At 42.1% G+C, this 27,938-nt stretch overlaps 2 protein-coding genes across 3 annotated transcripts; both read right to left on the reverse strand.

Moving 5' to 3' along the window:
* Nucleotides 1-11,865: 11,865 nt before the first annotated feature.
* On the reverse strand, nt 11,866-14,395 carry LLPH (LLP homolog, long-term synaptic facilitation factor). The gene is made up of 3 exons (XM_006259274.4): nt 14,289-14,395; nt 13,864-14,044; nt 11,866-12,227 (listed from the first exon to the last, which is right to left on the reverse strand). Exons 2-3 carry the CDS (start codon nt 14,036-14,038, stop codon nt 12,064-12,066), a joined length of 339 nt encoding a protein of 112 aa, XP_006259336.1. The 5' UTR covers nt 14,039-14,044; nt 14,289-14,395; the 3' UTR covers nt 11,866-12,063.
* Nucleotides 14,396-15,086: 691 nt separating this feature from the next.
* On the reverse strand, nt 15,087-27,806 carry TMBIM4 (transmembrane BAX inhibitor motif containing 4). 2 transcript variants are annotated; one of them, XM_014595907.3, is made up of 8 exons: nt 27,672-27,806; nt 24,061-24,169; nt 20,926-21,031; nt 19,269-19,302; nt 18,554-18,671; nt 17,959-18,004; nt 16,334-16,385; nt 15,712-15,799 (listed from the first exon to the last, which is right to left on the reverse strand). In XM_014595907.3, the coding sequence occupies exons 1-7, from the start codon at nt 27,775-27,777 to the stop codon at nt 16,362-16,364; spliced, it is 543 nt and encodes a 180-aa protein (XP_014451393.1). In that variant the 5' UTR covers nt 27,778-27,806; the 3' UTR covers nt 15,712-15,799; nt 16,334-16,361. The 2 variants fall into 2 exon arrangements, with proteins under 2 accessions (XP_006259337.1, XP_014451393.1); XM_006259275.4 differs by lacking the exon at nt 16,334-16,385 and having other exon boundaries at nt 15,087-15,799; nt 27,672-27,801.
* Nucleotides 27,807-27,938: the final 132 nt, after the last annotated feature.

The following is a 27,938-nucleotide window of genomic DNA, read 5'->3' on the forward strand; positions in this document are numbered from 1 at the left end:
TTTTTTTCTGTACTATGTACTAGATTAAAACTGAGAGTTAGAGTGTGCCCCAGTTCAACCTTCTCTCTACCTTGGTGGTTATCCTGGAGGTGGGAGATATGAGCTTGAACCCCCTCAGATTGGAAAAAGCATTTAAACTAGGTCTCACTTCCTTTTTGAGATGCCTAGGTCCTTCATTAGAACTAGTCCTGAGTCCTTTTATGGACTTGGCCCTTACTCTCTGGGGCAATTAAGGGCTGATCCTGAAAGATGCTGAGCATGTTGCCTTGATTCAGCACATACTTACCTTTATGCATAGGATTGGTGGCACTGAAAATAAAGAATTTGAAGTCAACTTAAATGCTTTTCTAAACTGTAACCTACAACAACTAAGGCCATTTCTACTCAAAAAATGTACTGTGTTGGGCACCGACACTAAAGAACATTACACTGCTCAGGACAGGCTGCTGCTTGGTGCTTCAGGTAGCCCCGTTAGCCTGTCCCTTTGCTAACTGGGTGCTCGCAACACTGTCTAAATACAGCTATACTGCTTCCAATTTGGGAGGCAGCACACACAGGATGGTGCAGCATGCTACCTGCCATAGTGAGTTTAGTGTGTAGACTGGTCCTGAGAGACAAGTTGCTAATACTGAGTGCTAAGTGGCTAGCACTCAGTAGCCTCATCACAGAGACAAGCAGTTTTTTGTTTTTTTTTAAAGCTTGCTCAGATGTTTTTTAAAAACTCCACAACCCTGAAAACTCACAAGGAAGTGGTGTAATCAAATACATAACAGTTGGGGAATGGGAATACATTTACTTGCCATGGTAGCTAATATATAATCTACTCAAGGCTCCAGCTGATATAGACTTGTATGGTGGAGCTGATACCTTTGTGAAAGGTTGAATATCAGTATACTACCTTTTACTGTGCAGCTACAGCAATTACAATTTGAATAGCTTTGTTTCTATTACATTCTCTCACACTTGTGGTTAACTGATCCTATATTAAACTCCCCAGATTGTTAAGTCAGTGATCTAAAACTAGCCAGGGTTTGAAGTGACTAAAAAACCATTACCATTTAGCAGCTCTTTGGTGTTTCACGTACAGGGCTTCGTGCTCTCTTCCCCATACTGGTAGCTAGTCATCCTCAAAAAAGTGAAAAAATTACCAACTATGGGTAGCACTGTTAGAAATCCAGGAAAGCCCAAGGAAACAAAAACAATTTCAAACTGGACTATGCTATCTTCCCTATAGTTGACCTCTCCGGCTACAGCATGGAGTAGTGTGAGGAAACATTGCGTCATTGACTCAATGGATAACCAGAGGGCTTCAAACTTCAGGGCTAACCATCCAGTATCTTTTATGATCACAAGGGAGATAGGGGGACAGAGCTATTCAACAGCAGCAAAATAAAGTCTGAATCTATGACCCTGGCCTACAGAAACAAACTATTCATATTGATTAGTTAATAACTCATGCTGAAAATATTAAATACTTTTCTTATCTCCTGTTTGGTTTATTTTGATTTCTTTCTTTTTTCTTTCTCTAATTTTGCCTATTTTGTTAAAACGTAATTTTGTTTAAAGAAACCTGTGTATGGCAAAATATTTAATTTTATGCTGTAGTATGTACATATAAAAATCACATGCACATTCTGTGTTATGATTGCCTACAATAATAAGTTTAAAAACATTCAAACCTTTAACATGACATGCACATAAAAAATAGAAAGCATATTTGTCCTTTTTCTGTCCTGATAGTTTCTCTCCTTCTGCTGCTATATAAAATGTTTTATGATTTGCTTCAATAACTACATTCATCATAGATCTATTTTATTCTTTCAGAGTATCTTTTACTGAAGTTACTACTGCTTCTTTTCCACCATGGAAGAAACTAATAGTACTCAGAAAAGCCTAAAAATTAGATTGGGCTTTTCAGACTTTTCTTTGCCTCCTTTCCTTCTGACTGGAAGTTCTAAAAATTCTGCAATAGCTGTTGATAGGAGATGAAGAGAGCTTACAGGCACTCGATTCTCTTTTAATAAATAAAATATAGCTCACCAAAAACAATACTTTTGTCAAAAATACATGCAGTAAAATATATATATTTAACTGTAAAAGAACATTTATCCTTCATCAAATGTGTAACGAATACTGCATAAAATTGACACCTGCTGCACATAAATATTAGGCAACCTATTTTTTTAAAGGCATGATTGTATTTTCCCAAAATTTTCAAGGCTTTTAAAAACTTTAAACAAAAATTCCTATTAGTTAGAACTTTGAATATCCAGTTCTATTCCTATTAGAATTTTCCGTTAAAATTGTATTTTAAAACGAAATCACTTGCCTGGGGGCATGGAATAGTAAAAGGAATTCAAAGTCTCACCCTTTTGGGGATTATAGATGTTCTGGCACTGATTTAATGATCAAAGTTGTTCCCTTAGGACAGCTGTTAAGTATCTGAAGTCAAATATAAAACAGGTATTTAACAGTTTCTTTTGCTTTTAAATTCTTTATTAATAACTTCAAGAATACTGTCCATAAATTTTTAACATTTAAGATTTTAAAAACATAATTTTAATAGAACCAGGAAATTAATTAAAATAGTTAATTCATAAAGTTATTTCATACTTCATAAGATTACTTCATACTTTATAATTAAAACGGTTACTTCATCAAGTTTTAAGGAAGTCAAGATTCAACTTGGCTAAAGTTAATGAATGAATCTTAAAGAAATTGCACTCCCATTGATTTACACTGGAATCCAATACAACCCCTTTTTCAGAATCTATCTAGATTTATTAGCAATCACCAGATGGGATTCTAGTATAACCTCAGGGAAGAAAACTAATGGGTTTCCCATCAAGTTATATTTGGATCTGATCCAATCACTGTTAACATATCCAAATTCATTAAAAGCCACTGAATCCAAGCCCAGTTTAACTGAGAAAGGTACTTGGGAAAATAATTTTGTAAATTATTTAATTTCCTTCCCCTAGCAAATTCATATTATATTTGAAAGGGAATTAACTCTTCAAATGAGGACTGTAGGGTTCTGTGTTTCTCATGCAACAATTATGTTAACAGGGTAAGCCAGTAACTATATTCTTCACATTGTTTTCTGTGTTGATGAGGTCTTCAATAAAAGTAAGAAATAGTCAAAATTTAGCTGATGTTTTTACTTACACTGCCAACAAATAACTATCTGCAAATATTCTGTTTGAAATGTTCTCAAATTTCAAATCCTCCCATGTACTCAATTCAGTACAAGTTTTGAGTCTCAAAGAAACTTTTTACATTTATTTATTTAGAACTGTTTTCTTTTCTTCATTAAAATCTTGCCTTATTTTAGGGTTTAATTCTTGTACCTACAGTAGTCCAAAGCAACATTCTGTTGATTCAAACAGCGCAGGATTAAATCCCAAAATGGATGCATGTTTCCAGTGTCCATGTCCAATTTATTTTTAATTGCACAAATGAGTGCAAACGAATTCTGCATATATTATTGTCTTTAAAATGATATTTTTCTTTCTAAGTATAAATCCAGGTGCTCATGTTAACTAAATCTGATTTTTTAATTCAAGTTAGTAGAGCCTCTTGGTTTTAAACATTAATCTGTAAATTAGTTGAGCTATATTATTCTCATTTGTCAATAATTACCTTTTTGAAAAGAAAAAGTCTTGTCTTTTAAGATTCTATAAAGGGACTCCATTTTGTACTTTTAAAATGGTTTCATCTTTATTTTATATTTGTATTTGTAACATACTCTTGAAAATTAAAAGTGAAATTACTTTTCTGAATTACCATCAATTATGTAGTTATGGGAATAGTGTTTGCTGGACAACCGCTTCTTCAGTGCAAAAATGAAAACAAAAATTGTTTTCTCTGAGTTCTTAAAAATGATGTTTTTACTTTAATGGAGGGGGGGGGGGAGGCTGTCAAGATATAATTCATTTTTAAATAACAAATGTTTTTTTCCTGCACTGCTAATAATACTTTAAGACTTTAAAAAATCCGATTTGCTTGTCATCATGTAAACTGCTGGTTTAAATTGTTGCACATCACTACATTTGGACAATGAAAACAGCCCAGGCATTTTACTTATGCTTTTGGTCAGTTTTACTTTCTGGTTTTTATGCCCCAATATTTGAGCAGCAGTTGACACACAAAGATTTTTGAAAACTCAAATAAAACAAGCAAACTACAGATAACAACTCTACTTTCTCTGATTATTTTTAAAATCTCGTGTAAATATTTAAAAGTTTCCCAAAACCTTTACTTCAAAAAATAGAACAATATATTGGGAAAATAAATTTCCTAATATTGTTCCATTTATATAACAAAAGGACATGCTTTAAAACCATAAGAGTGGAAGGCATTCCTATCAAACAAATATTTTCAGATTAAAATATGAGTATTAAATATTAATAATTTGATACTGAATTCTGTTCTTTTATAGCAACAAATATCAAAACAGTAACAAAAAGGGTAAAAAACCCAAAAGCTGGCAGCAGCTTAAAACATTGTGAGAGTTCCTAGTTTTTATTTAGAGAACTCACATTTAGTGTTTTCATAAAATTAGCGTTAATGTTGACCAAACAGTAGAGGCATAAGTAAACTAAGCCGGATTTCCTTTTCTTAACATTGGAATGTTGGAAATGAGTTTTAAAATAGTAACCAAAATTGTTTAGAAATACTTGATTAGTTCATTTTTCGCTGAATAATGTTTAGAAAGCAGTAGCAGGCTTCCTCTGTTCCTGTATCTGATGCACATGGTGCCATCTACTGGACAATATCTTTAAAGCAAATGTAGTGTTTGCCAAAATAAGGGGAGAGATTTTATTTCCTCACAGCACAGATACAAAACAAGCTCTAGCAGCCCAGATTTTCCCACAGTGGCTTGTCTATACCATGGCAGTGGTGCATGGTAGCTTGGACAGGTCCAAATATGCCTTGCCCATGTTCTTCCCACTTGTGCTCTTAGGTAAACTGAACTTAGAAATTCACTAATGAAGACATACACGCCATCATCTTGCTGCAGCTGCTCCTGAGAGCAGAAGAGATGCTCAGAGTTGTCTCACCAACGTATTTGGGGTTGTGCCTGCAGGTAGGGTGGGTGGGGCACCTTTGAAGCCATCTTGGCTTCACCTGGCTTCACCGAACAGCTACCAAATGGTAACAGCTTTATGTTACTAGGTTAAATTTGAAACAGTGGCATATAGGAGAAAAATGACATCACTCACTACTATGAAGGTCACCCTGTTCCATTTGCTGGCCAGCCTAATATTTTTTTCTGCAAGAACACACACATCTCTAGGTGAGCTGTAGCAAATACACCCAGCTCAGCTGCTTGCAGATTTTAAAAATAAATAAATAAATAAAGCACTTTACCGGAAAAAGCAGCACATTACTTCAATTCAGCTCTGCAGCATCTGTAAAGATCAAGACCTTCAGCAGGGCTTTTTGGCCCCTTTTAGCTAAAACTGTTTCAATCAGCTATTAGATAAAAATCACCAAAAAAGCCCCACTGAAGTGCCTGATCTTTATAGACATCAGGCAAGCCGGGTTGAAGTAACACGCTACCTCTTCTGGGCATATGCAAGGCTTGGCCCAGCAACATGCCAAATTTAAAGTAAAGCAGGTTTTTGTTTGGTTTTTTTAATGTCTAGAAAAAAACTACAGTATATGAGTTAATGTTTGGACAATCCAACTGAGGAAAATATTTTTCAAGCAGGAAGTTTCTTGAAAGTTTACTAAACTTTCATGCAATGAAAATAAATGGCCAAATACCACGACTGAGAGAAGGTATACATATGTCACATCATTCATGATTTCAGGAAGGACAAACTACATTGTGTAAAAAAATCCCAAACCAAGGTTCTTGGCCTGGTTCAGTTCCTAGCTCTGCCCCAAGCTTGTGGGGGACTGTGATCATTTTGACTTTCAATTTCCCTCTCTGTACAACCTGACATAATAGTCCTTGATTTTTAGGATTCTTCAATAGTATTTCTCTATCTCACCAGATCATGGTCATAGAGAAGTAGGGCTAGAAGAGACCTCTCCAGAGGTCATCTGGTCCACTCCTTTGCCTGACAGTAGATTACATTAATTGCTTTCTGCTTGAAAGTTTTCTGTTCATAAGTTCTCTAAAATCTGTAAATTTGTAAAGCTGACTAGAAACATGCACTGTTTCATGGGGGTGTGGATAGTTTTAGACCAATTTTGGGAAGTCTCATGAGCAAGGGCTCTCAAGACAGTGTCCTCCTACCCTACCCCCCCCCTGCATTTTAGCAAATGCATGTTCCTCCTATTGTTTACTTATGCCACCCAGAGATTGCTATGGCTCTGATCTTCCCCAAGCTGTTCTCAATCATTCAGGATTGAGGGAAGCAAAACTGTAAAATGTATTATGAGAAAGTCTACAACTCTAAGCCAACACGTACCCAAGAGTAAAATAAGCATTTGCAACAAAACTAGATCTCCACTGAAGAGAACATTTGTAGACAGTCCACTGTCACAATAACAGTGAGACTCCAGGTGACATGCTGTAGTGATTGAACATACACTGCAAATTTGGCAGCTTTCAGGTAACTGTAGGTGTAACTGTACAGAATGTTGGGGGGAATCAGCTGGTTAGAAGAGGTGCTTTACTATCATGAGAGCGGTATGTGTACCATGGGACATGAAAAATGCTTTTTTTTAGTAAAAAGATGTTTGCATTTTTCAGTAAATATGCATAAGGAATCTGGTTAGTGACACTGTCAGGAGGTCCAGGTACTCCGTGTAGAGAGAATGCAAGGTTTAATTCAGATGTAGGCAACTCCTATCTTTTGCTCTGAAAGACAGGCATACATGAAAAGAGAGATCACATAAAAACCATTGTCACTGACATTTTCTTAATAAGAACTTGCAAATTTCATTATTAACAAATAGCCACTAGGCTTCATAAAATTAATCTTTCAAATGTCTCTAACATAAAAGGTAGTAACTAGGATCATAGTCAAATTTGTTCGACTAAAATAAGCCCCTGAACCCTTGTGGTCTCTTAAAGTACTGCCTCCAACACAGGTGCTTAAACATCAAATGGCAGACAAGGTTCTTTGGGTGAATCTGATATCTTTTATTAAACCAACTTAAATAGTTGGAAAACAGTTTTTAAGCAAGCTTTCAGGTTCAAAAACACTTCATCAGGCTGGAGAAGTTTCAGCAGTTGAGGTGTGCTCTTCCTGGATGGAATGAAAAGTAAAGAAGCCAGAGGCTGGGGTGGTATGCATACAAGATAGGCAGCCCATGAATATCTCTCTCACCCTTTGAGGAGTCAATGGGTGAGAGACAGGCTGGGTGTGGAGGGAGAGAAGGGGGATGAATAGTGAAGTGTCTGGGGAGTCAGATGTCAGGCAGGTTATAAATCCAATGTCTATATTTAGTCCATGATTTTTAGTATCCAGGAGGTTGATGAAGTGGAGTTCATAGGCTCATTGCTGGGAAGTGTTTTGTAAGTTTCCTTTGAGGATCAGGACTGAGAGATCAGAGGGAGTGGTTTTCTTGTGAGAAATGTGCCCCCACAGGTAATTGGGTATTCCTGTCTTTGATAGATTTCCGGTGTGTGTTCATTTTGGTGCGCAGTTGTTGTTTGGTCTCTCCTATGTATTTTCCATCAAGTCATTTGGTGCATTAAATGAAATATATTACATTTCTGGAATTTCTTGGCAAAAGAGGCAGGAGATAGGTCTCCAAAGTTTCTTTTATATTAAGAAAGTTATACAAGCAAAACAGAAAGCTCTTACCTTACACTTCCAGAAGTTCCTAGAAAACTCCCTTGGTTCTAAAGACACTAACCTGCAGAAAGGATTTTGAAGAACTGGCCATCATACATGCAATGTTTTCCCATGTGCATGTACAGACACATGAAAAAGATCAGACAAAACCTTTGTGAAATACAGCCTGCAAAACCAGGGCCAAATTCTCATAACAGACATGACCTGAACTACAGGTTTCCCTTGATTTATGCGGTAGATGCATTCCCGGAGAAAGGCATATAAGTCCAATTTGCATAAAGCAAACGCACTTTACAATGTAACAAATGGGGATAGGTTCCCATAGTGGTGAGGGAGGGCGGGAGGGAGGCTGGGATTAGGGAAGGAGTAGGGGGAGGGGTGCTGCTTCCAGGGCTGCACAAGGCAGCAAAGCAGAGGGAACAGAAAGGCACTCACCCCAGCCCCAGCTGCAGCAGCCCCAGGAACAGCCTACTCCAGCTGCCTGTAGCTGCCCTGGTGCAGTTAGCTGGTGCAGCTGCTTCCAGGGCTGCTCCAGCATCAGCTGGGGTGAGTGTGGACAAGCGGAGCCCCTAGCAGTGCAGGGCACAGCACTCACCCCAGCCCCTGGAGCAGCTGACACCAGCTGCTTGTAGCTGGGCTGCACCATGCCCCAAACCCCCCAAGGCTCTGCTGGTCCCCACTCATGCCTTCCCATGCTGGAGCAGCCCCGAGAGCAGCCAACACCAGCTGCCTGCAGCCACTGGAATTGCACTGTGGCCTGGTACAGGCAGCTGGTGTGAGCTGCTCTCAGGGCCACTCTAGCATAGGCTAGGGTGAGTGCAGACAAGCAGAGCCCCAGGCAGTGCAAGGCATGGCACTCACCCAGGCCCTGGCTCCAACGGCCGCCCTGGCTGCACCAGGTTTGGGGCACAGTGCAGCCTAGCTGCTACAGGCAGCTGGTGTCAGCTGCTCCCAGGGCAAGTGCCACTCCCTGCACCACCCAGGGCTCCGCTGTCTGCACTCACCCCAGCCTGTGCTGGAGCAACCCTGGGAGCAGCTGACACCAGCTGCGTGTAACAGGGCACAGTGCAGCCCAGCTGCTACAGACAGCTGGAGCTGGCCACTCCTGGGGCGGCTCCAGAACGGGAAAGAGTGAGTGGGGACCAGCAGAGCCCCGGGGGGGGTTGGGGCACGGTGCAGCCGAGCTGCTACAGGCAGTTGGTGGTAGCTGCTCCCTGGCTCTGCTTGTCTGCACTCACCCCAGCCCATGCTGGAGCACCCCAGGAGCAGCCGATACCAGCTGCCTGCACTAGGGCACGGTACAGCCTAGGAGCAGAGGTGAGTGCGGACAAGTGAAGCCCTGGATGGCACAGGGTGTAGCACTTACCCGGAGCCTAGGCACGGGGTGGGGGGGACAGGGGTAGCACAGTGCAGCCCAGGGGTTGCAGGCAATTGGTGCCGGCTGCTCCCGGGGCTGCTGCAGCCAGGGCTGGGGCAAGTGGGGCCATAGCCCTTTCCCTTCCCCCACAGAGACTTACCTGCTGGGGAGGGGGGTCATCTATGCTGATCACATAAGAGCAAATTTACCTTGCATATAATGAATTATGGGTCTAAATACGCTCATCGCATGAGCAAACAGGCATATAAAGAACCTGCATAAAACAAGGGAAACCTGTGTACACTTAAAATTTGTTTAATCTCTTTCATCTTCCTAGGTGATTTAAATGTTTTCAAAAGCTTGGAATCTCTGTCCTCTCAGTATTCATAGTGAAACTCTTAATGGACAATACTTGGTTTTACAGAAATATAGGGTACTTACAGAGATATTTAGGTATGTAAAAAAGCAGCTACACACTTGACTTCACTACAGGGGCGGGCAATTATTTCAGGCGGAGGGCTGTTTCTTGAGTTTTGGCAAGCCATCAAGGCCCACATGGACAGCCCTGCCCCTTGACAGGTGCTCCACCCCCTGGTCACCTTCTTGGGACCAGAAGTCCCACCCCCTAACCCTTGACCTTTGCCACGAGAAGTCCCTCCCTTTGCCCCTTGGAAGTACTCCTTTAAGCAATGGGGTTTGTCATCTCTGAACCAGCACTCCTGCAAGCCCGGGCCCCGTGCTCCCGCTCACTGCCACTTGCCCCCATGTGCCACTGCTGCCCTCTCCTGCCACTTACCCATTCCCCACTGCTGCTTTGGCATCATGTCCCAGCAGCTCTTGTGGCTTTGGTGCTGCAGCTGGGAACCGCGTGGTGCCAGAGCGGCCAGCTGGCTGGTGGGCAGGGGGAAAATCAGGGAAATGGCTGTGGCAGGTTGGGGGAAGGGGCAGTGAGCAGGCACACAAGGCGCAGGGTCCGTGCCAGTGCACTAGGGCCAGTGCTGGCAGGGCCCAGAGTGAAGCAGCAGAAGTCCAGGGCACAGGCTGCTACCACCATACTATGCATCCTCTTGATGTACCATGCACCCTGGTGCCTCTCTGCACTGCACTGTGCATCTCCATGGCTCTTCACCTGCTACACCGCACATTTGGATGCTCCATGTTACCCTTAGCTCCCCACCACAGGGTCCTCTCCACTGCATGGTGCCTCTTGGGTGCCCCACTCCACATGCTACCCTAGCACTGCAAGCTGTGCCACACTGCACTGCCCCAAACTCTGTGGCTGGGAAGGGGAAGCCAGACAGACAGGGAGCTCAGAAACCCCAGCTGCTTTTAAGAGAGCTCAAATCTTGACACCAACATTTCACATCTAATTTTGAACTGCAAAGTCTACAACTCTTAACAATAAAAACTGAATTAAAAGTACCACTTTCTGTTTTACAGCATTATGGGAGTGATAGCATCCACTACATACATTACTGAAGTATAGATGTTGAGATAGATATACTGATGCTGCTACATAACATAGAAGTAAATGTCAAGTTACTGAACTGACCTGATAAAATTAAAACTTTCAATAACCGAAAGTGAATAATCAAAACAGAACATACACAGGTTTCATCTCCCATATTCTAGTAATTTCATTTTTATAATTTTCAGTTGGTTTTACTTGCACAATAGAAGAGAGAAACATCATTCTTTCATAATTCATAAAATATGTCCCTTAGAAAATCTGAAATCCACACCAAGTCATCCACCTTTCTTGGTTTTAGCACAAAGTGCCTCAAGCTAGTATAACTTTGTTTTCAAAAAGCATAAAGCCTATTTCCTATTTAATCACATCAGAATTGTACAGCAGCTGCAGACTGTTATCAGTAGGCAATCAGAGCACTTCAGTTCAAGAGTAGAAATAGACTTGCCTGCAAGTCAGGTTCTGCATGGATCTTCAGAGAGCAACATACTGTTAGCCTAGCGCCCTAACCGTTTCCATCTTTGACGGCGTTTTATTGTAAAAAGGTAATATTACAGGGTAACTAGATCTTGAATCTGTCACCACATATTATTGCCCAGTAACATACAAAAGCACATAAGCAAATATAATTAAATGGTATTTGCTACAGTCATACAACATTTGAAATCTTGTGTCTATTTGGTGCAACATAGTAAGCAAATGCCACTGTGAGGGAACCTTGACCTACTAAAAATACACGGGCACTGCAACACACATGTACCTTGACTTAAACTTTAAACATTGTGAACAATTGTAGTCTAACTTACTTTCTTATTACTCATGGTTTTGCATTGTCTCAGATGGACAATGAATGTCAACCATATCAGTTTTGATTTCAATTCCTCAGTGCTGCAGCATTTGGGTTACAAAAACTAATGGAAAATGTCTTTATTTTAAGCAACCATTTCTACTGGACATTTTTTTTTTTTAAATCCAAGTAAAACAAATTTTATTTTTTTTTGTCTTGAGTTGTGACTCAAATTTCTGTTTACAGCATCCCTTTAAAAGTCACATTGTTTCACTGATGTATTGGTTTTCCATAAAATATGTTCTATGGGAAAATTAAACAGACTTTCAAAGTACTAAATGCTTTTAAAAATGTACCTGCTATTAGGGCTATGGTTCACTTATTAAATTTCTATCCAGTTCATTCCCTCTCTCCATTTTCTGCACATTAAGTTTTATGGACTTCTGCAAAGCAGAGGAGAAAATACAAAATTGGTAAGGCGATTCAAAAGCACTATTTTTAGTTCATTTTATTTTTGAATGAAGCAGTTTTCAATACGATATTCTTTTCAGCTGCTTCTGATTTAATAAAACCCAACCTGTTATGATAATTGTATTTGGCAGATGAGCCCAGTCAGATTGTACACACAGTCTTTAGCAGTCTCTACTTTCTACATAAAATCTCTTGTCCACTTTTCCACCTGTGTGAGAATCTACCATGCCAGTCCCTTGGCCACCTTGGACTTGTTTTTTCCTTTAACACGTTTTGCCTTAAGTTTCTTCTGCTGTCTGGGATTTAGCCAAACTGGGTACTGTCCGTGTTCATCTAGGAGAGTCTTTTTGTTTCTTTTACGATCTGTGTCCATCTTGTTTTGATCTGGGGGGACAGAAAGAAAAAAGGATTTAAGGTCATAAAATAAGTAAACCAGTTTCACATAGGAATAAACTCTGCTTTCATACATTCAAGAAAAAATATCTTGCTGCACAGACAGTTTAGCCCTCATACAGAGCCATGAGTTTCAATAAAGTGAAAGGAGTTGTATTCCCGAATAACACAAAGGCCTGTTTCTTTGACATAACAACATTTGCCTTAAGTGTAGTCTGGGAAATGACCATCCCACTTAATGTGCCAGCTGCTGGAGGCAGAAGATGCCCGATGGAAGAACAGAGGGTGTCTGTACAGATTTTTGGAATTTAGGCATCAGCAATGTGAGCAGCTGTTAGAAGGGAGAACCAATAGAGCGCATGGTATCAGTGACTTAGAATGACAAGATTACAGACACCAACTTTCCCCCTCACAAATACTGATAACTGAAATGAAAAACTGAGTACCAAGGTAGAGCAAAGTTGCCAAGTTTCCATGCACAGAATAAATGAGTGGACATCAAAGCAAGGACCAATCTAAGTAAGAGCCTAATGGCCTAGGAAGATGCTATCCATCCTGTTACAACTAACTAGTATTATTATTATTATTATTAACTGTATATTCCTGTCTCCTCAAAGAGAGTGGGCAAAACAATGCCCTTACACTTACTTGACAGCATTTCCCTGTCTGGCTGCAACAGAATAATTAAGCAGTTTTCAGGAATCTTCCAGTTCATCAAATGATTTAAATGAAAATCAGAAAGGGCCAATAAGGAATGGCACAGAGCACCACTGGTGGCTAGAAAACCTGCAGAGGCCAAAAAACTGCCACCACTGGGAAAGGGAAGGCTGGAAATATCCGAAAGACAGGGATAGCAGAGCAGCTTAAGAAAAGTTGGAGACATGCTAGAAAACCCATTACGTGCACTCTTAATTTATAGAAATAATAAAACACGTAGAACCCCGTAGCATAGATCAGTGGTGCTCATCTTTTTGGATAACCTGTGGGCGGGATACGTGGTGTGGATCAGAGCCTGCAGGCTGAATGCCTCATGGCGTTGGAGCACAGAGTTGGGCCCTACGTGCCCAGATCAGGCCCTGCACCACCCTGGCTCACCACTGTGTGCTAGGATTTGGGCCCAAACCATTCCAGCCTTGTCTGCCTGACTGAGCATGCAGGACTGACTTATCCAGCCCTGCAGCCTTCCCACAGGTACAGAAGTTTGGCAGTAGGGGAGCAGCAATTAACCCTGTCCCCAGTGCCAAATCTTTGTAGCTGTGGGGAGCCTGGCAGAGCGAGTAACACTGGTTTAGCCCACGGCCTGGGGCTGAGCACCCCAGGATAGCTCCCAAACGCTGAAGCCCGACAGGCTCGAGAACCACTTGAACGACCTGCAGTAAGCAGGAACCTGCAACAGCTGATGCACTGCCTCGACAGCAGCATGGTCGGTGTGTCCCTGCGCAAGGGAAAAAGCAGCACCTACACCAATTCACAGCGACAGCAAGAGGGCGAGGGCCCGGGGCCCTGGTCACGGCAGCAGGGGGAGCATAACCAGCACTAGCAGAGACCGGTCTGGGACAGCGCGTCCCGCGGAGGCGTGCTGGAGGCCCAGGCACGGAGCCCTCACGCTCAAGATGAACGGACTCACCCCCGGGAGCCTGGACCTTCTGCGGCGGGACCAGGGTGGCCACATCCTGCACCTCACGCAGGAGGGCGCCAGCTTTCAGGACGTCCTTCAGGCGCGCCAGCTCCTTGGGGCCGTTCTTCTGCCGCTTCTGCGCCCGCATCTTCCGCTTCCACTTGCTCCTCAGGCTCTTCGCCATCTGCAGCTGAGAAAGCAAAAGAAACCCCCGGCCCTTCCCTTCAAACTTGGGAGCCCGGTCTCCTCGCGGCCGCCGCGCCAGCAGCCAGGGCAGCGGCAAAGGGCGGGGAACTGGTGTGCGGTGGGGGGGAGGGGCATGCGCGCGGCGGCGAGCTCAGGCCTCCCGCTGCCCCTGAGCAGCGCCCCAGCAGGGGGGTGGGGGGAGAGGCCCCAGTGAAGTAGTCGCGTCGGACACGCGAGCTCCGACTCACCCAGTCCCCGCGACCTCCGCACGCGGCCGCTACCACCTTCACCTCCGGCGTCAGCGCGTCCGCAGGGCGCAGCTTCCGTACGTGCGTAGCAAGCCCCGCCCCGCGCGGGTAGTACGAGGTGGGGGGGAGAGGGCGGAGCTACCGCGAAAGGGAGCATCGCTAGAGCTAGGCGCCTGGCGGCGGCGGCTGCGCGCATTGGCTGAGCCGCTCGTGACGCAGGGTGCCGGGGTGGGGGGGCTGCTTCCCTCCTGCCCAGCTGGAGGGCTTGTGTTCAGGCGGCGCACACTGGCGGCGCAGCGGAGGCTGTGCAGGCGGGGCCGAGTTCCCCCCTCCACGGGGGCTCAAAGCCCGTCTGAAAGATAGCACCAGAATCGCCGCCGACTGGAGAGCACAATGTCGCACCTGCCACAGCTCTGCGCTGCGGGTAGCCGCAGCCTCCTCCGCAACCTGCGCCCTGAAGCAGCATTTCTCGCCCCCGTTGTAGCAAGACCCGTTTGTAAACACCCATGGCCAGTCCCCGCCCAGTGCCCCCCCCCAGCCGGCCAGGGAAAACCCTCCATTTCCCCGCTTTAAAGGAGACGCCATTTTTCAAGTTTGTTCGCGTGATCTTCTGTTCCCGCAAGCCCCGTGTGGGTCGCGACCAACAGGCTTAGAAATACTGCTCCAAAGCGCTCCAGGCTACAAAGCCAGATTTTAGGACTGCCGGCCTCTTCTGCTTTTTAACAGGTTTAAACTGCAGCATGTTCCACTTTTTGTCGACGTGCTTACATGAATCAAAAATAAAGACAAAAAGACAAGTGATTTTTTTAAAGTGATATTTTGTCCTTAGTAATGCAATCATCCCATTTCTCTAAACAGGAATAAAATCTTTAAAGGGAAGGTACACACCTGACTGGTGGAATTAAAGGATTGTTACGGGGTGACAAGATTAAGTGCAATTTTCTGTTCTGATTCCTAAAGAACCATCTCTGGCAGTTGCAATAGTTAAAATAGAAAACTCCACTGTTTGACTGCTGGCAGCAGAGCAAATTTGACAAGTGTTTTGATCATGAATCTTAGCTGCAAATTAAAGGAAGCCTTTGCAACGGCAACTGAAACAGATACAGCATGTAACAAAATACATTTTAGAACAGACTGGTGTCAGTTACAAGAAAGCCCATTCATTTCTAAAGAATCAATAACCATGGAATGAAAGATGCTAAGATTTAGCTTAAAAAATATACTGCACGGTTTGTAGATCGTAACCAACACTATTCAGTTGTTTAACCTTATGCACATCATATTTCCATTTAGACTGCCTTCAGTTACTTTTTATTGAATGCCTCCAGTAAACGCAGCAGGTGTAGGAACAGATTGATGATATCCAAATAGAGGTTGATTGAAGCCAGTATGTACTCTTCAGGGGACAGCTTGTGCATCACCAAATGAGTGTCATAAACGATAAATCCACAGAACAGAAGAGCTCCACCAGCTGCAAATACCAGTTCCATTGTCTCACTATAGAAAAACAGCTAAAGCCAGACAAAAGTGTGAAAAGGAAAAAAAAAAAAAAAAAGCAGTGGTAAATTCTATTTCATTAAGCAGATGCACTTCAGTATTAAAAACTATTTGTAAGCAATTAAAATTATCTTGGCCTTCTATTTGAGTATACTTACTGTACCACAACAGTATTAGTGGCAGGATGTTCCAAAATTTTGTAAAAATCTTGGGATTGGAAGAGAAGATAACATTCATCACCTTCCATCAGATAACTAGACGAGATTTTTCCAAACTCATTATATTTTTTAGACCCTAGTAGTGCAGATACTTGTATACTACTTTCAATATGATTATTCCCAGTAGGGAATCACATGCAAGGGTGTTTGTAGCATCAAGGCCAAAGAGGTTTGCTTGGTATTAAGTCATCTCTACATGGGGCTAAGCAAACTACTTTTGTAGAGCTACAAAGTCAAAGAGTAAGATCCTAACAGAAACTATACAAACATCCTCTGCACCAAAACTGACTTTTTTCCCAGCTCCTCAGTTTGTCTATTATTTTCACTGACCTCATTTCACTGGAAGCAGTGCCTCCGCTCAGTGGAGGAAAGGATGCTCTGTCTCCATGATAGTAATGGTAGAAGAGAATTTAAGAGAGAAAAAAAATACTACTGAAAAAGTTAATCTCTTCTCCATACCAACATACTAATTTGGATAAACCCAAGTATTTAAAATTCCTACCATCAATTCTACAACAGCAAGAGTATTCTAGTTAAATTAATAAAATTAATTTGAAAAGTACAACTGAGAGGTTATAACAGAACTTTTTCCAATAATAGTGCTAATCAGTATTTTTTGCTGATGAAAAAAATCTAACTTGTCAAAACTAAACTTGTTTGTGAGAAAGGCCAGACTTGACAATGTTTTGGTACATACATATCCACATTCCCTCTTTTGTTGACATGACATCTAGGTTAATCAAAATAGTCTAAAGACAGAAAGACAACGAGTGATTTTTTAACGTGCCTTTTCATACTTTTTTCTTTGTAAAACAATCATCTGATAGCTCTGAGTAAAAGCTTTTAAAAGCAGTGTCACATTTTATGGATGGAATTTCGGAAGTTTAATCTATCTAAGATGGAATTTCAAAAGCAGAGAAACAGCTTGGAGATTAGGGCATTCACTTGAGAGATGAAGACCTACGTTCAGTCCCAGCTCAGCTGTTCTCCTATATCCCATACACGTGTCTTAAGCCCCAGGACAGTTATTCCCTCAATCCCTTCCACTTGAACAATTTCACTTTAATATTATTTTGTTCTGGTGAACATAATTTATACAAATTACAACTGCCACCTCCACATTTAGGACAAGCACTCTAACCACTGAGTTCCAGTAAATCCTTCTTTCTGGCCCAATGAGTATTTATTTACACAAAATGAAACAGATTCAACAGGAGAGAGACACATAGAGATCGCCTCCCCTTCCTCTGCTGGAGCAGTTAAGCTTTGTATAAATAAACATTCACTTGGCTAGAGAGACTGGCTTCATAGCAGTCCCCTGGTTGATGCTCAGTTTAGAGGTCAGAGACCCACATCTGAGTGCCATAACCATTAGCTGTTGGCAATTCTGCAATGTATCTGTTTTTTTGTGGGGAAAAAAAACAAAAAACTTCAAAAAGGTCTGATTCCTTCCAGTGTGGAACAGGGAAAACCCCCTGAAATCTTGACATATTTTATAGCACCAAGAAATATTTTTTTACCTAGCAACTTGTTCATAGGTTGCATCAGCAATTACCCTTAATTTTTAAGCATACATTACATAGATTTAAATTAGATTGTGACTGAGCAGTCTATAGTTATAGCTTGTTTATAGATATTGTATATTGTAATGTTGATGCTTAAGTCTTATATTACCATTTTATTATTTAGATCAACAGTGAAATAAAGAGGTGTCCAAGTGATTTGGAAGTCTAAGTCATATTGATTTTCATTAAAATTGCAGATAGGGCTTTAAATCTGATTTAAGGCATTAAAGTTTTACAGCTGAAAATTTTACTCCAATATCAAAGAGTCCCCAAAGTATCTGAAGCATGTTCTACTCTAAAAATGTCTTAATTTTAGGAGGACGGGGGAAGGAAATCCTGAACTCGGCAACTTAAATAATAATTTTTAGTTCTAGACACAAGACATCTTACCCGCAAGAAACCTGAGAGGATTAAAATCCACAAGCAGGCAAAGAGCCTGGAAAAAAAAAAAAAGACATTAGTGTATTAGTTTTATTACTGGCTGTTTAGATGTTTTTTCAAGCCCTTTCCTCCCCACATTAAATAACCAGATAGCTCAGTAGTATATGTGTACATATTATATATATATTATACACAATCTGAAAGAAAAATGTTAAGATTAAAATGCCAATCATTCATTGTTATCAACACTAAAATCTTCCCATTATAAGAAGCAGTGACAACTAAAGTTCAGAATTTATTACATTTGATTTAGCTACCTGATAGTCCAATGAAAAAACATAAATACATAATTTGTTTGTGTAGTGCTATATTTTTAAAAATTATAATAGTAATAAAATAAACAGTGCTTCCACAAGAACAACTACTTCCTAAAGTAGTCAAGCACAGAAAAGCCTTATTTTAACAAGTAGTACAAATCAAGGCACCCTTTAGTGACATAAAATTGAAGAACTCAGCTTCCACAGACCTGATTCTTATACTGTATCTATAAGACTTGTGCAGTTTTTGGTTTTGTTGTTACTGTCTATGATAAAGAAAAACTTACCCAGCTCCAAATTTGCTGAAATCTCTCTTGGACTGCAGCGTATATGCAGTTAGCCCAAGAAACACAGCAGTGGTAAGAATAAAAGCTTGTAGGACAATGGATACATCATAGAAACTCACTGTAAACAGAAAAAGTAAACTGTCCTTTAAAAACAGCATGTTATGTATTGCTAGAATTGTTATTTAATCAAAGCTTAAACAATATATATTTATTCTGGTTTTTTTAATTTATATTTTGTCAGACACAGGTCTGCATTTGGTCTAATGGTCTCAAGGCTGATGCATACATTAACATGTACCTCATGTTTCTGCATTAGCAGGTCCTTGACCTCTTTGTGATAAATACAGTTTTCTTAAATAGAGCTGTCAGATCTTTGATACTCATACTAACAGCATTTTTGGACTTGGTGTGCAAGACTGGCCTAATCCAAGGCTTTGAGAGGGTTCTAACCCCATTCACGCAGTCTCTCTCTTGCTCGTTAACAGTCCACTCACTGTGGTAGACTGGAATTGTGTAACTTCTTTTGTAATTAATACTAAAAGGAGGTGCCTTAAAACCTGTTTCCTTCCTTCTTCCATGTCTCTGCCACATTCATGTTGGAATCAAAGGATTCCTCATCACCCACACCATATTTGGCAATAAGCAAGCATGTTGGATTTCATTTCCATATTTTCATGGGAAACTGATGGGCAGTATTAGAATGACTATTGTTTACCTGCAACAGCAACAGTCAGTGCTTCCAAAAAGGTCTATGAGAAGTTAAAGAAATAGAATTTAAAAAAAAAAGAAAAAAGCGTAAGCTCAAAGCGTTCACATGGAGACAACATTCAAAAACACCAGTTTGGAGTTAAGGCATTTTGCTACATAAGTTTACTATATGTAAAATGTAATGTTTATTATAGAAACAGGTTCATTTATTAAAATGTTTTCTGTTCTAAACTGTCAAGATAGCAAGAAAATGGCAACTACAGTACTCGTTCCTGGACAGCAAGGTGTATAATTGCTATATGTAATTTTTATTTTATAGCTGTGGAAAAGTGGCAACTCCCAAAAGTACTAGGTACTGCATGGCTTGTTTTCTTCTTTCAAGCACTACATGTAGTAATATTAAGTTCAAATCTCCCACAAATGATAATAAATTAGGTAGGTTTCTTAGAACTCCTGTAACTGAACTCTTTTCAGTTTCCCTCCCCCATGTCTTTTTCAGTGGGAATTTCAGAAACAAACTGAAGTAGGCACTTGTATTTTTAAAAGTCTTTGACTTCTTCCTAAAACTATAGTTTGAAATTCATATATGTATAGTTTAATTTACACGTTTGTATTTATATTTTATTTAAAGAAAGAACACATTTATATGCTTAAGACATTAATCCTTGGCTGTGTTTATCATGTTGGTTCAAGTTTATTAGAATAGGTCTTTCCTTAAACCAATTTATCACATACCATATTTAAGTTTTATCCTACCCTTCCTGCTCAGTGCAATATTTAAATGGCTACAATGCAACAGTCCACACCACACTACATTGCAACATTTTATTAAAATGATTTAATCATTTCACTTGAAATTGGAATCAATGTTGAAAACATTTCACATCATGACTTCAGAAGCATATACCTCTGCCTTCTACCGTACGGCTTTTGAATAAATTATTATCATGTCTTTTAAGTCAAGACAACTTTGTGGTGGTCTTTAAAATATTTGAAGAACACAATTTATACGAGTTCAGGTGTTAAAGCAAGAAATTTAGCAAGAGAAATGTAGCTCCTTTCTTTGGCAGATTGAATTGCATTATATGCTGGGCCAGAACTCCTTCAGCTATGCTAAGTAACTATGAAATAACGGCCCAATTACACATGGGTTGACTACTGGGCACAGTGTCCTTGGGTTGGAGACACTCAAAACTCTTGGCACCAAAGGAAAAAAAAACATTTGAAGTATTTTATTTTTCTGTAGAAGTCCCTCTGTGTGTGTCAGGGACTGCTTCACCTCCACTAAAGACTCTGTTAAGTTAACTCCTGAACATGTATTGTGACATAGAAGCTCTCTCAAGGCCCATGTTTCTGACTCAGCATCTAAAAGATAACTTAAGTTGAGGGACAAGGCAAAAACAAAGTGAAGGAGCTTTATAGAGATCTTTTAAAGCCCTGATGCTATGTACCCTTTCCAAAGGAAATTGCCAGGCTGAGTTGGAGGATTCCAAGAAAAAAAACAAAACAAACAATATCTTGAAGGACTTCAGGAAGTTTATACAAAACCTTTAAAAGGGGTACAATAAACATGGGTTAGGTGTCATTAGCTTGTTTTAAAACATTGTTTGCAAATTAAAGCTGCACTAAGGATTATTCTTAAAGAATGAAGTTGGAATACTTACAAATCCAAACAGTAGGTATAAATTAACAGGATGCTGATGTCTGTACAGGGTTAGAGCTAAAATCATGCCCAAAGATCCAAGCACAGATAGCAGAAGCAAAGCAGGCCTGTAAAGTTTCAGACAGAAAAGTAATCATGGTTAACAAAACAATACTTCGCCCAAGATAAAAAACAACCACCCACAACAAACCCTGAACATCAGACATTTCCTGGAATATCTGGAAAAAGAAATTGTAACTGAAGGACAAGGGACCTGCTTATACCAGAAGTTATAGGCTGTCTAAAGATCTCACAAAAGCACCTGCAGAGAACAGAAAAGAAAATGTCCTCACCAAGCACACAAAATATAAGAAACCTTTTTTTAAAAAAAGCAAACTCACAATATTTACACACAGTTTCCAAGTCTATCGAAACTTGGGCACGTCTAACTTTAAGCACATGTCCCAATTTACAAGAAAACCATTAATTCACCATTGAAATGAAATTGTTAAGGCAATTCTGCAAGAAAAACAAAGATGGTTCTGAACCAGGAATGGGATTTCAGCTATAAATATAATTGCTTGTATTTTATATACGGGACAGGGCAGTCCGGGTGAGGGTGATCCCCTGCCCTCCATTGATGCTGACTTTGTGAAGGAACATCTTGAGAAGCTGGATACCTTCAAGTCAGCCGGCCCTGACAACCTTCACCCCAGGGTACTCAAGGAGCTGGCGAGCATCATAGCCCAGCCTCTAGCACGGATCTTTCAAAACTCTTGGCGCTCTGGTGTAGTGCCCGAAGACTGGAAGAAGGCCAATGTGGTGCCTATCTTCAAGAAAGGGAGGAAAGTGGATCCGGCTAACTATAGGCCCATCAGCCTGACTTCTATCCCAGGGAAGATCTTAGAAAAGTTTATTAAAGAGGCCATCCTTAATGGACTGGCCGACGCCAACATCTTAAGGAATAGCCAGCACGGGTTTGTTGCGGGTAGGTCTTGCTTGACCAATCTCATTTCCTTCTACGACCAGGTGACCTATCACCTGGACAAGGGAGAAGAGATTGATGTCATATATCTTGACTTCAAAAAAGCCTTCGATCTGGTGTCCCATGATTGCCTCTTGGAGAAACTGGCCAATTGTCGCCTTGGGTCCTCCACGATCCACTGGCTGGAAAATTGGCTCCGGGGTCAGACCCAGAGGGTAGTAATTGATGGAAGTCACTCATCGTGGTGTCCTGTGACCAGTGGGGTCCCCCAAGGCTCTGTCCTTGGACCCATACTGTTCAACATCTTCATTAATGATGTGGACACTGGAGTCTGAAGCGGACTGGCCAAGTTCGCCGATGACACCAAACTTTGGGGCAAAGCATCCACACCAGAAGACAGGCGGATGATCCAGGCTGACCTGGACAGGCTCAGCAAGTGGGCGGACGAGAATCTGATGGTGTTCAACGCCGATAAATGCAAGGTTCTCCACCTTGGGAAGAAAAACCCGCAGCATCCTTATAGGCTCAGCAGTGCTATGTTGGCTAGCACTATGCAAGGAAGAGACTTGGGGGTCATCATTGACCAGAAGATGAACATGAGCCTGCAGTGTGATGCTGCGGCTAGTAAAGCGACCAAAACGCTGGCTTGCATCCATAGATGCTTCTCAAGCAAATCCCGGGATGTCATTCTCCCCTTGTACTCGGCCTTAGTGAGGCCGCAGCTGGAGTACTGCGTCCAGTTTTGGGCCCCACAATTCAAAAAGGATGTGGAGAAGCTTGAGAGAGTCCAGAGAAGAGCCACGCGCATGATCAGAGGTCAGGGAAGCAGACCCTACGATGACAGGCTGAGCGCCCTGGGGCTCTTTAGCCCGGAAAAGCGCAGGCTCAGGGGTGATCTGATGGCCACCTATAAGTTTATCAGGGGTGACCACCAGTATCTGGGGGAACGTTTGTTCACCAGAGCGCCCCAAGGGATGACGACTAGGTCGAATGGTCATAAACTACTTCAAGACCATTTCAGGCTGGACGTAAGGAGGAATTTCTTTACTGTCCAAGCCCCCAAGGTCTGGAACAGCCTGCCACCGGAGGTGGTTGAAGCGCCTACATTGAACACCTTCAAAAGCAAACTGGATCCTTATCTTGCTGGGATCCTATGACCCCAGCTGACTTCCTGCCCTTTGGGCAGGGGGCTGGACTCGATGATCTTCCGAGGTCCCTTCCAGCCCTAATGTCTATGAAATCTTATATGGTATCCTTTATGAGCATTTTATCATAGTGATAAAGTACAAGAAAGTTGAAGCAAAAATGTAAATCATATCTGTTACAGAGTGAATGGGATGGAAAGCTCTAGACAGAAAAACAATGAGGGGAAGAAAAATGCAGGTACATGAAGAATTTAGGATACTAGTCTTCAGTCAGAGTCAGAAATGATTGGATAGAAAGGGAAGGTTATGGGGGAAGGCTATGGTACAGCTTCCTGGAACAAGGCAGTGACTATTTAACTGAAGAACATTCCAAATGCTAGAATTCTGAAAGGATACTTAGGTAGCGCAAGAGTGATGTTGTAGCTGTGATGGTCCAGAAATTATGCAAGGCAAGGATTCCTTAGGACAATATCTTTTATTGGACCAACTAGGTAGTTGGGATAAAGTTAGACAAGCTTTTAAATGCAAAACATTCTTCCATGTTGCCTGGGTCCTTGTGATGAGACCTAAGGAAGAGTGTCTTGCATTCAAAAGCTTGGTTGACTTTATCCCAACTATCTAGCTGGTCCAATAAAAGGTATTAACCTAAGAAATCCTTGCCTCTTGAAAGGATATGTAAGACTATAGAATAGAAACAGCACTACTTAAGATACAATGTAATTAAGACATGGTTGTTAGTAGAACAGGATGAAAATAAATACAAATTCTGGTATTGAAAGCAATGGGAAATGTAGAAAGAAAAAGTGAAGTTCAAAATCTAGTCAGATTTCAAGACTTATTTCAAAGGAACAAAGTTAAGAGATCTGTTCAGACACAAAGTGTGGTTTTATTCAGAACAAAGTTCTCTTTTTGTTTCCTCAGCTCTCTCCCTTTCCCCACCAAAATCTGTACATGATTATCATACATTTTACATTACAGTACATTTTAGATATTGGAAAGGGATCCCATTTCATTTTTAGAATTTTACCTTTCATGCACAAAGGTCTGAATGGTACTGGAGTAGAGGAAAACTGCGGATGTCACTGTGGTCAGAAGAACTTGAACTGAAAGAATGCTGTAAACTTTTCGTAGAAAAGCTAGGATAAAAAAAAACCAAAAAATACCTCAACTTGGTCTGGTCATTACTGGATTAATTTTTAGACTAAAATTAAACATATGTTTGCAATGGGATACAGAAATGCCAGAAAATGTTCTTACTACACACTTACTGATATAACATAGATCAGTGATTCTCAACCAGGATGTTGCAAGATCCTTTTTAAGGGTACCATGAGTTGTTGCACAACTGTTACGTGTGCAAACACCTACACATGATTCACAAGAGAAACCCAAAGATTTCAAACAGGAATCCATAGTACCTAAACATTCTGACCTGTTGTAGTCCAAGTTCTTTGGAATAGAAGAACTGTTCTATTATTTTCCTGTAGTGATAAAATGAGTGAAAGCTAAGAGCCAGCATTTTCCAAGGGATGCCTTGAATCTAACAAGGTTGAGAACCACTGGCATAGGGCAAAGTTCTAACAATCCCTTTTCCTTACAACTGATGCAACTGTTGCCAAAATACTGTGGTCATCATATTATTTGATAAACATTAACAAATGAGAAATTGTTCGTGGAAGAAATTTACAGTAAGGGAAGATTTTTAAAGCTGTGTACTGGAAGGGGACATCCAATACCAATTTACAAATATTTAAAAGGTATGAACACCAGAAGATGGAGAACGATTACCTGGGTGGTATGTGGGGCTATATCAAAGTATAACAGGATAAAAGAAACAAAGGGAAAAATATTAGTGATAATGTCTATTACATTGTAGCTAGTTTCCTGAAATGGAAGATTTAACACTTGGGATTTTTATATTAGACTGGACAAATTTTTGGAAACCATGCTACTGAATAATTCTGTACTGGTAAGACTTTTATGTTAGGAGAGTACTTTGAGCAGGACTTTAGGCAGTTCAATAACTACAGTATCTCCCAAACAGACTCTAAATCTCAGTTTAGAGTCAAAGGAGATTTGTTTTTAATGCATAGAAGCGATGGAGGATGGACTGCCTAAAGCTTTGCTTTCACAAAGCAGAGGATCATTCAGGTTGTTATTCCCAGATCACCATTCAAGGGAGCCAGAACTATTGTTGCTTATACTCCTGGGCGGTGATAGTAAGCACTGGAGGGTTTGTGTACAATCATCTGTGCCATCGGCTGGATGAGTGGTGTAGGGCCAGTTCATGTGCTATACTGGACCCCCATACCTCAAGATAGGCCCTAAACCACCAGATGGGGTCCCCTGTGTCCAAATCAGGCCCTGGGCCAACTCCTGGTGCTGATCTAATGTGCTCTCTGGCATAGTTCCCCAAAAGTCTGGAAATCTGCCAGCAGGGGAGTGGCAACTGCTGCCATTGCTCCCCCACTGCCAAATATTCAGACTTGTAGGGCTCCTGCAGGTTGGAAGGCATGGCTACACAGGCAGAATTTGGCCCATAGGCTGGGGTAGAGCATCCCAGTCTAGAGAATCTCACTGCCAACAGCTTCAGGAGGAGGAATGCACTAACTTGTTTTAAAGCACAGATATGGAGAAAGAAAAGATTTGAGGGGCAAGAGAAAGACTAAAATATTTACTTCAAGTCTAAACAAGCTATGATCATAACCACATCTATCAGAAACCATGGACGTCTCAATTCTGCAAATACTTATACATACATAATTAAACAGAAACAGAGCTAATAACACTGTGTCCAAGTGAGCACATGCTTCACTATTTGCCAGACTAGGGCCTAGTGTCACAATAACACAAAGAAGTGTACATGAGTAGCTTGTTAAGTGGAAATGTTCCATGCTCTGAATTGTTAAAGACAGCACAATGCTGTTTTTAATATCTCTGATGGCCATTTTCCTTCTTCAGAGCCCCGTAGAAACGAGACTATCGGTTTGCTGGGAAAGTCTAGCTACAAACCTGGGACAAGAACGTATGGTTAAGAGTGTCTGACAGAAGGAAGGGCAGATACACACCTTCACAGACTAACTAATTCAAGTTATATATAGAAAGAGAGGAAGAGCACAAGTTTTTGTCAATCCAAGTTCACATCATCAGATGCTGTGAAAGAATATGCAGAAAGCAGATCACAGAGGCACCAGGACTGCATTTGTGATGGTCCCAAAGACATGTATAGTTTTTAAATTCACGTTTGAACTCATATTTCATTTAAAGAAAGCATGTGTTTATATGCATACAACAATAACCTCCCACTGTATTTACCGTGTTGGTTCAAGTCTATTATAATAGATAGTTCTTTCCTTAAACTAATTTATCACATGACATATTTATGAGTTTTGTCCCCTCCTTCCTGCTCAATGCAATCCCTCTTCCACATCTTCCAGAACCTCCTGCTGATGTTCCAGCTGCACTTCTGCTCACGCCTTTTCTGCCATGCGCTCCCTATCCATGGCCCTAACAAGCTCTGGGACTTCCTAGTCAACCTCCTCCTGGCTCTGGCTAAGCTGGCCATCTACAAGAGGCTCTGGCTGGGGGAACCCGGGCAAGTGCGGGGCTGTCTTCCTCTCATTCCTCCACTCACACCTCCGGGAAGAGATCCCCATGTCAGCTTGACTCATTCAGGGGGTAGCAGACACTGTTCGGTCTCCCCTTCTGGATCCCTTGTTTTGGATCCGCAACCCTCACTCCCATTCCTGTTTTCTTTTTATTTGCCCCAAGCAATCATATAAAATTAGGGTTGGAAGGGACCTCAGGAGGTCATCTAGTCCAACCCCCTGCTCAAGGCAGGACCATCCTCAACTAGATCCCAGCCAAAACTTGGTCTGGCCCGGTCAGCTCGGCAATCAGCTGATGTGTCCTCACTGGTTTTCCTTACTACGTGAGGCTTATAGTAATCTCTGTTGGCCTAAACCCAAATTTATGACACAACAAACAGGCCTGCTCAGTGCTACACTGAAACAGCCATAACACGAGAGCCTGGAAGACACGACAGCGCAGTGTTTTACGAAAATGATGTAATCATTTCCTTCGACACTAGGATCAACGTTGGCAGCTTTCCATATCGCAAATCCAGAAGAAATGACTTCTGCCTTCCAAACCCAATTTGTGTAAAACAAACTTTTCCAGCCAGGAGACTTTAGGCCACCCTCCAGCTCCTGTGCAATACGAATTTTTCATTTCCACCTGGGAGAAACTGTACAGCCCTCGTGCTCTCCTTTGCCCGAGGAAAGGCACACGTGTCCAAAAGCTTACAAAGAAAGAAAGCTTTTTTTTTGCAACCGTCTAGTTGGTCTAATAAAAAGTAACTGCCCCTCCCACACGGACCGCTCGGCTGCCGGGGCCGACAGGCCGCCGCGCGGGGCTTTTGAAGAACCCGTCCTTACACCTTCCCAGTCTCGTGCAGCGAAGGCGGGGCGCACGCAGACCCCACAGTGAGGGCAAGACCATCCTCCCCGCCAGCACCGCCTCCCGGCGCCGGGCCCTCGGGATGTCCTGGCCGCGACCGCGGAGGACGGGGGCACCTGAGCCTACGGGCCCGCAAGCGGGAGCGCCCCGCCGGGCCCATGCTGCGCCCCGCAGACCCACCCATGCGGACGTGGACGCTGGCCGAGGCCACGCTGCTGCCGTAGTTGAAGTCATCCTCGATGGTGGTGCGCGGGTAGCTCGGATCCGCCGCCATCGCCATCGCCATCGCAGCGTTCTCACTTCCGGGTAGCGGCGTCGAGCGCCGAGCAATCGAACCGCTCGCTCCACAAGCGTTCCCCGGCACGTGCGCGTGCGCAGGCGCGGTCTCTTCTGTCGGTGGCGCTGGATCCGACTCCGCAGAGCGATCCCCGGGCCAGCACCCCTGTT

This window comes from Alligator mississippiensis, chromosome 4, assembly GCF_030867095.1.
Source record: "Alligator mississippiensis isolate rAllMis1 chromosome 4, rAllMis1, whole genome shotgun sequence".
Taxonomy (NCBI): domain Eukaryota; kingdom Metazoa; phylum Chordata; order Crocodylia; family Alligatoridae; genus Alligator; species Alligator mississippiensis.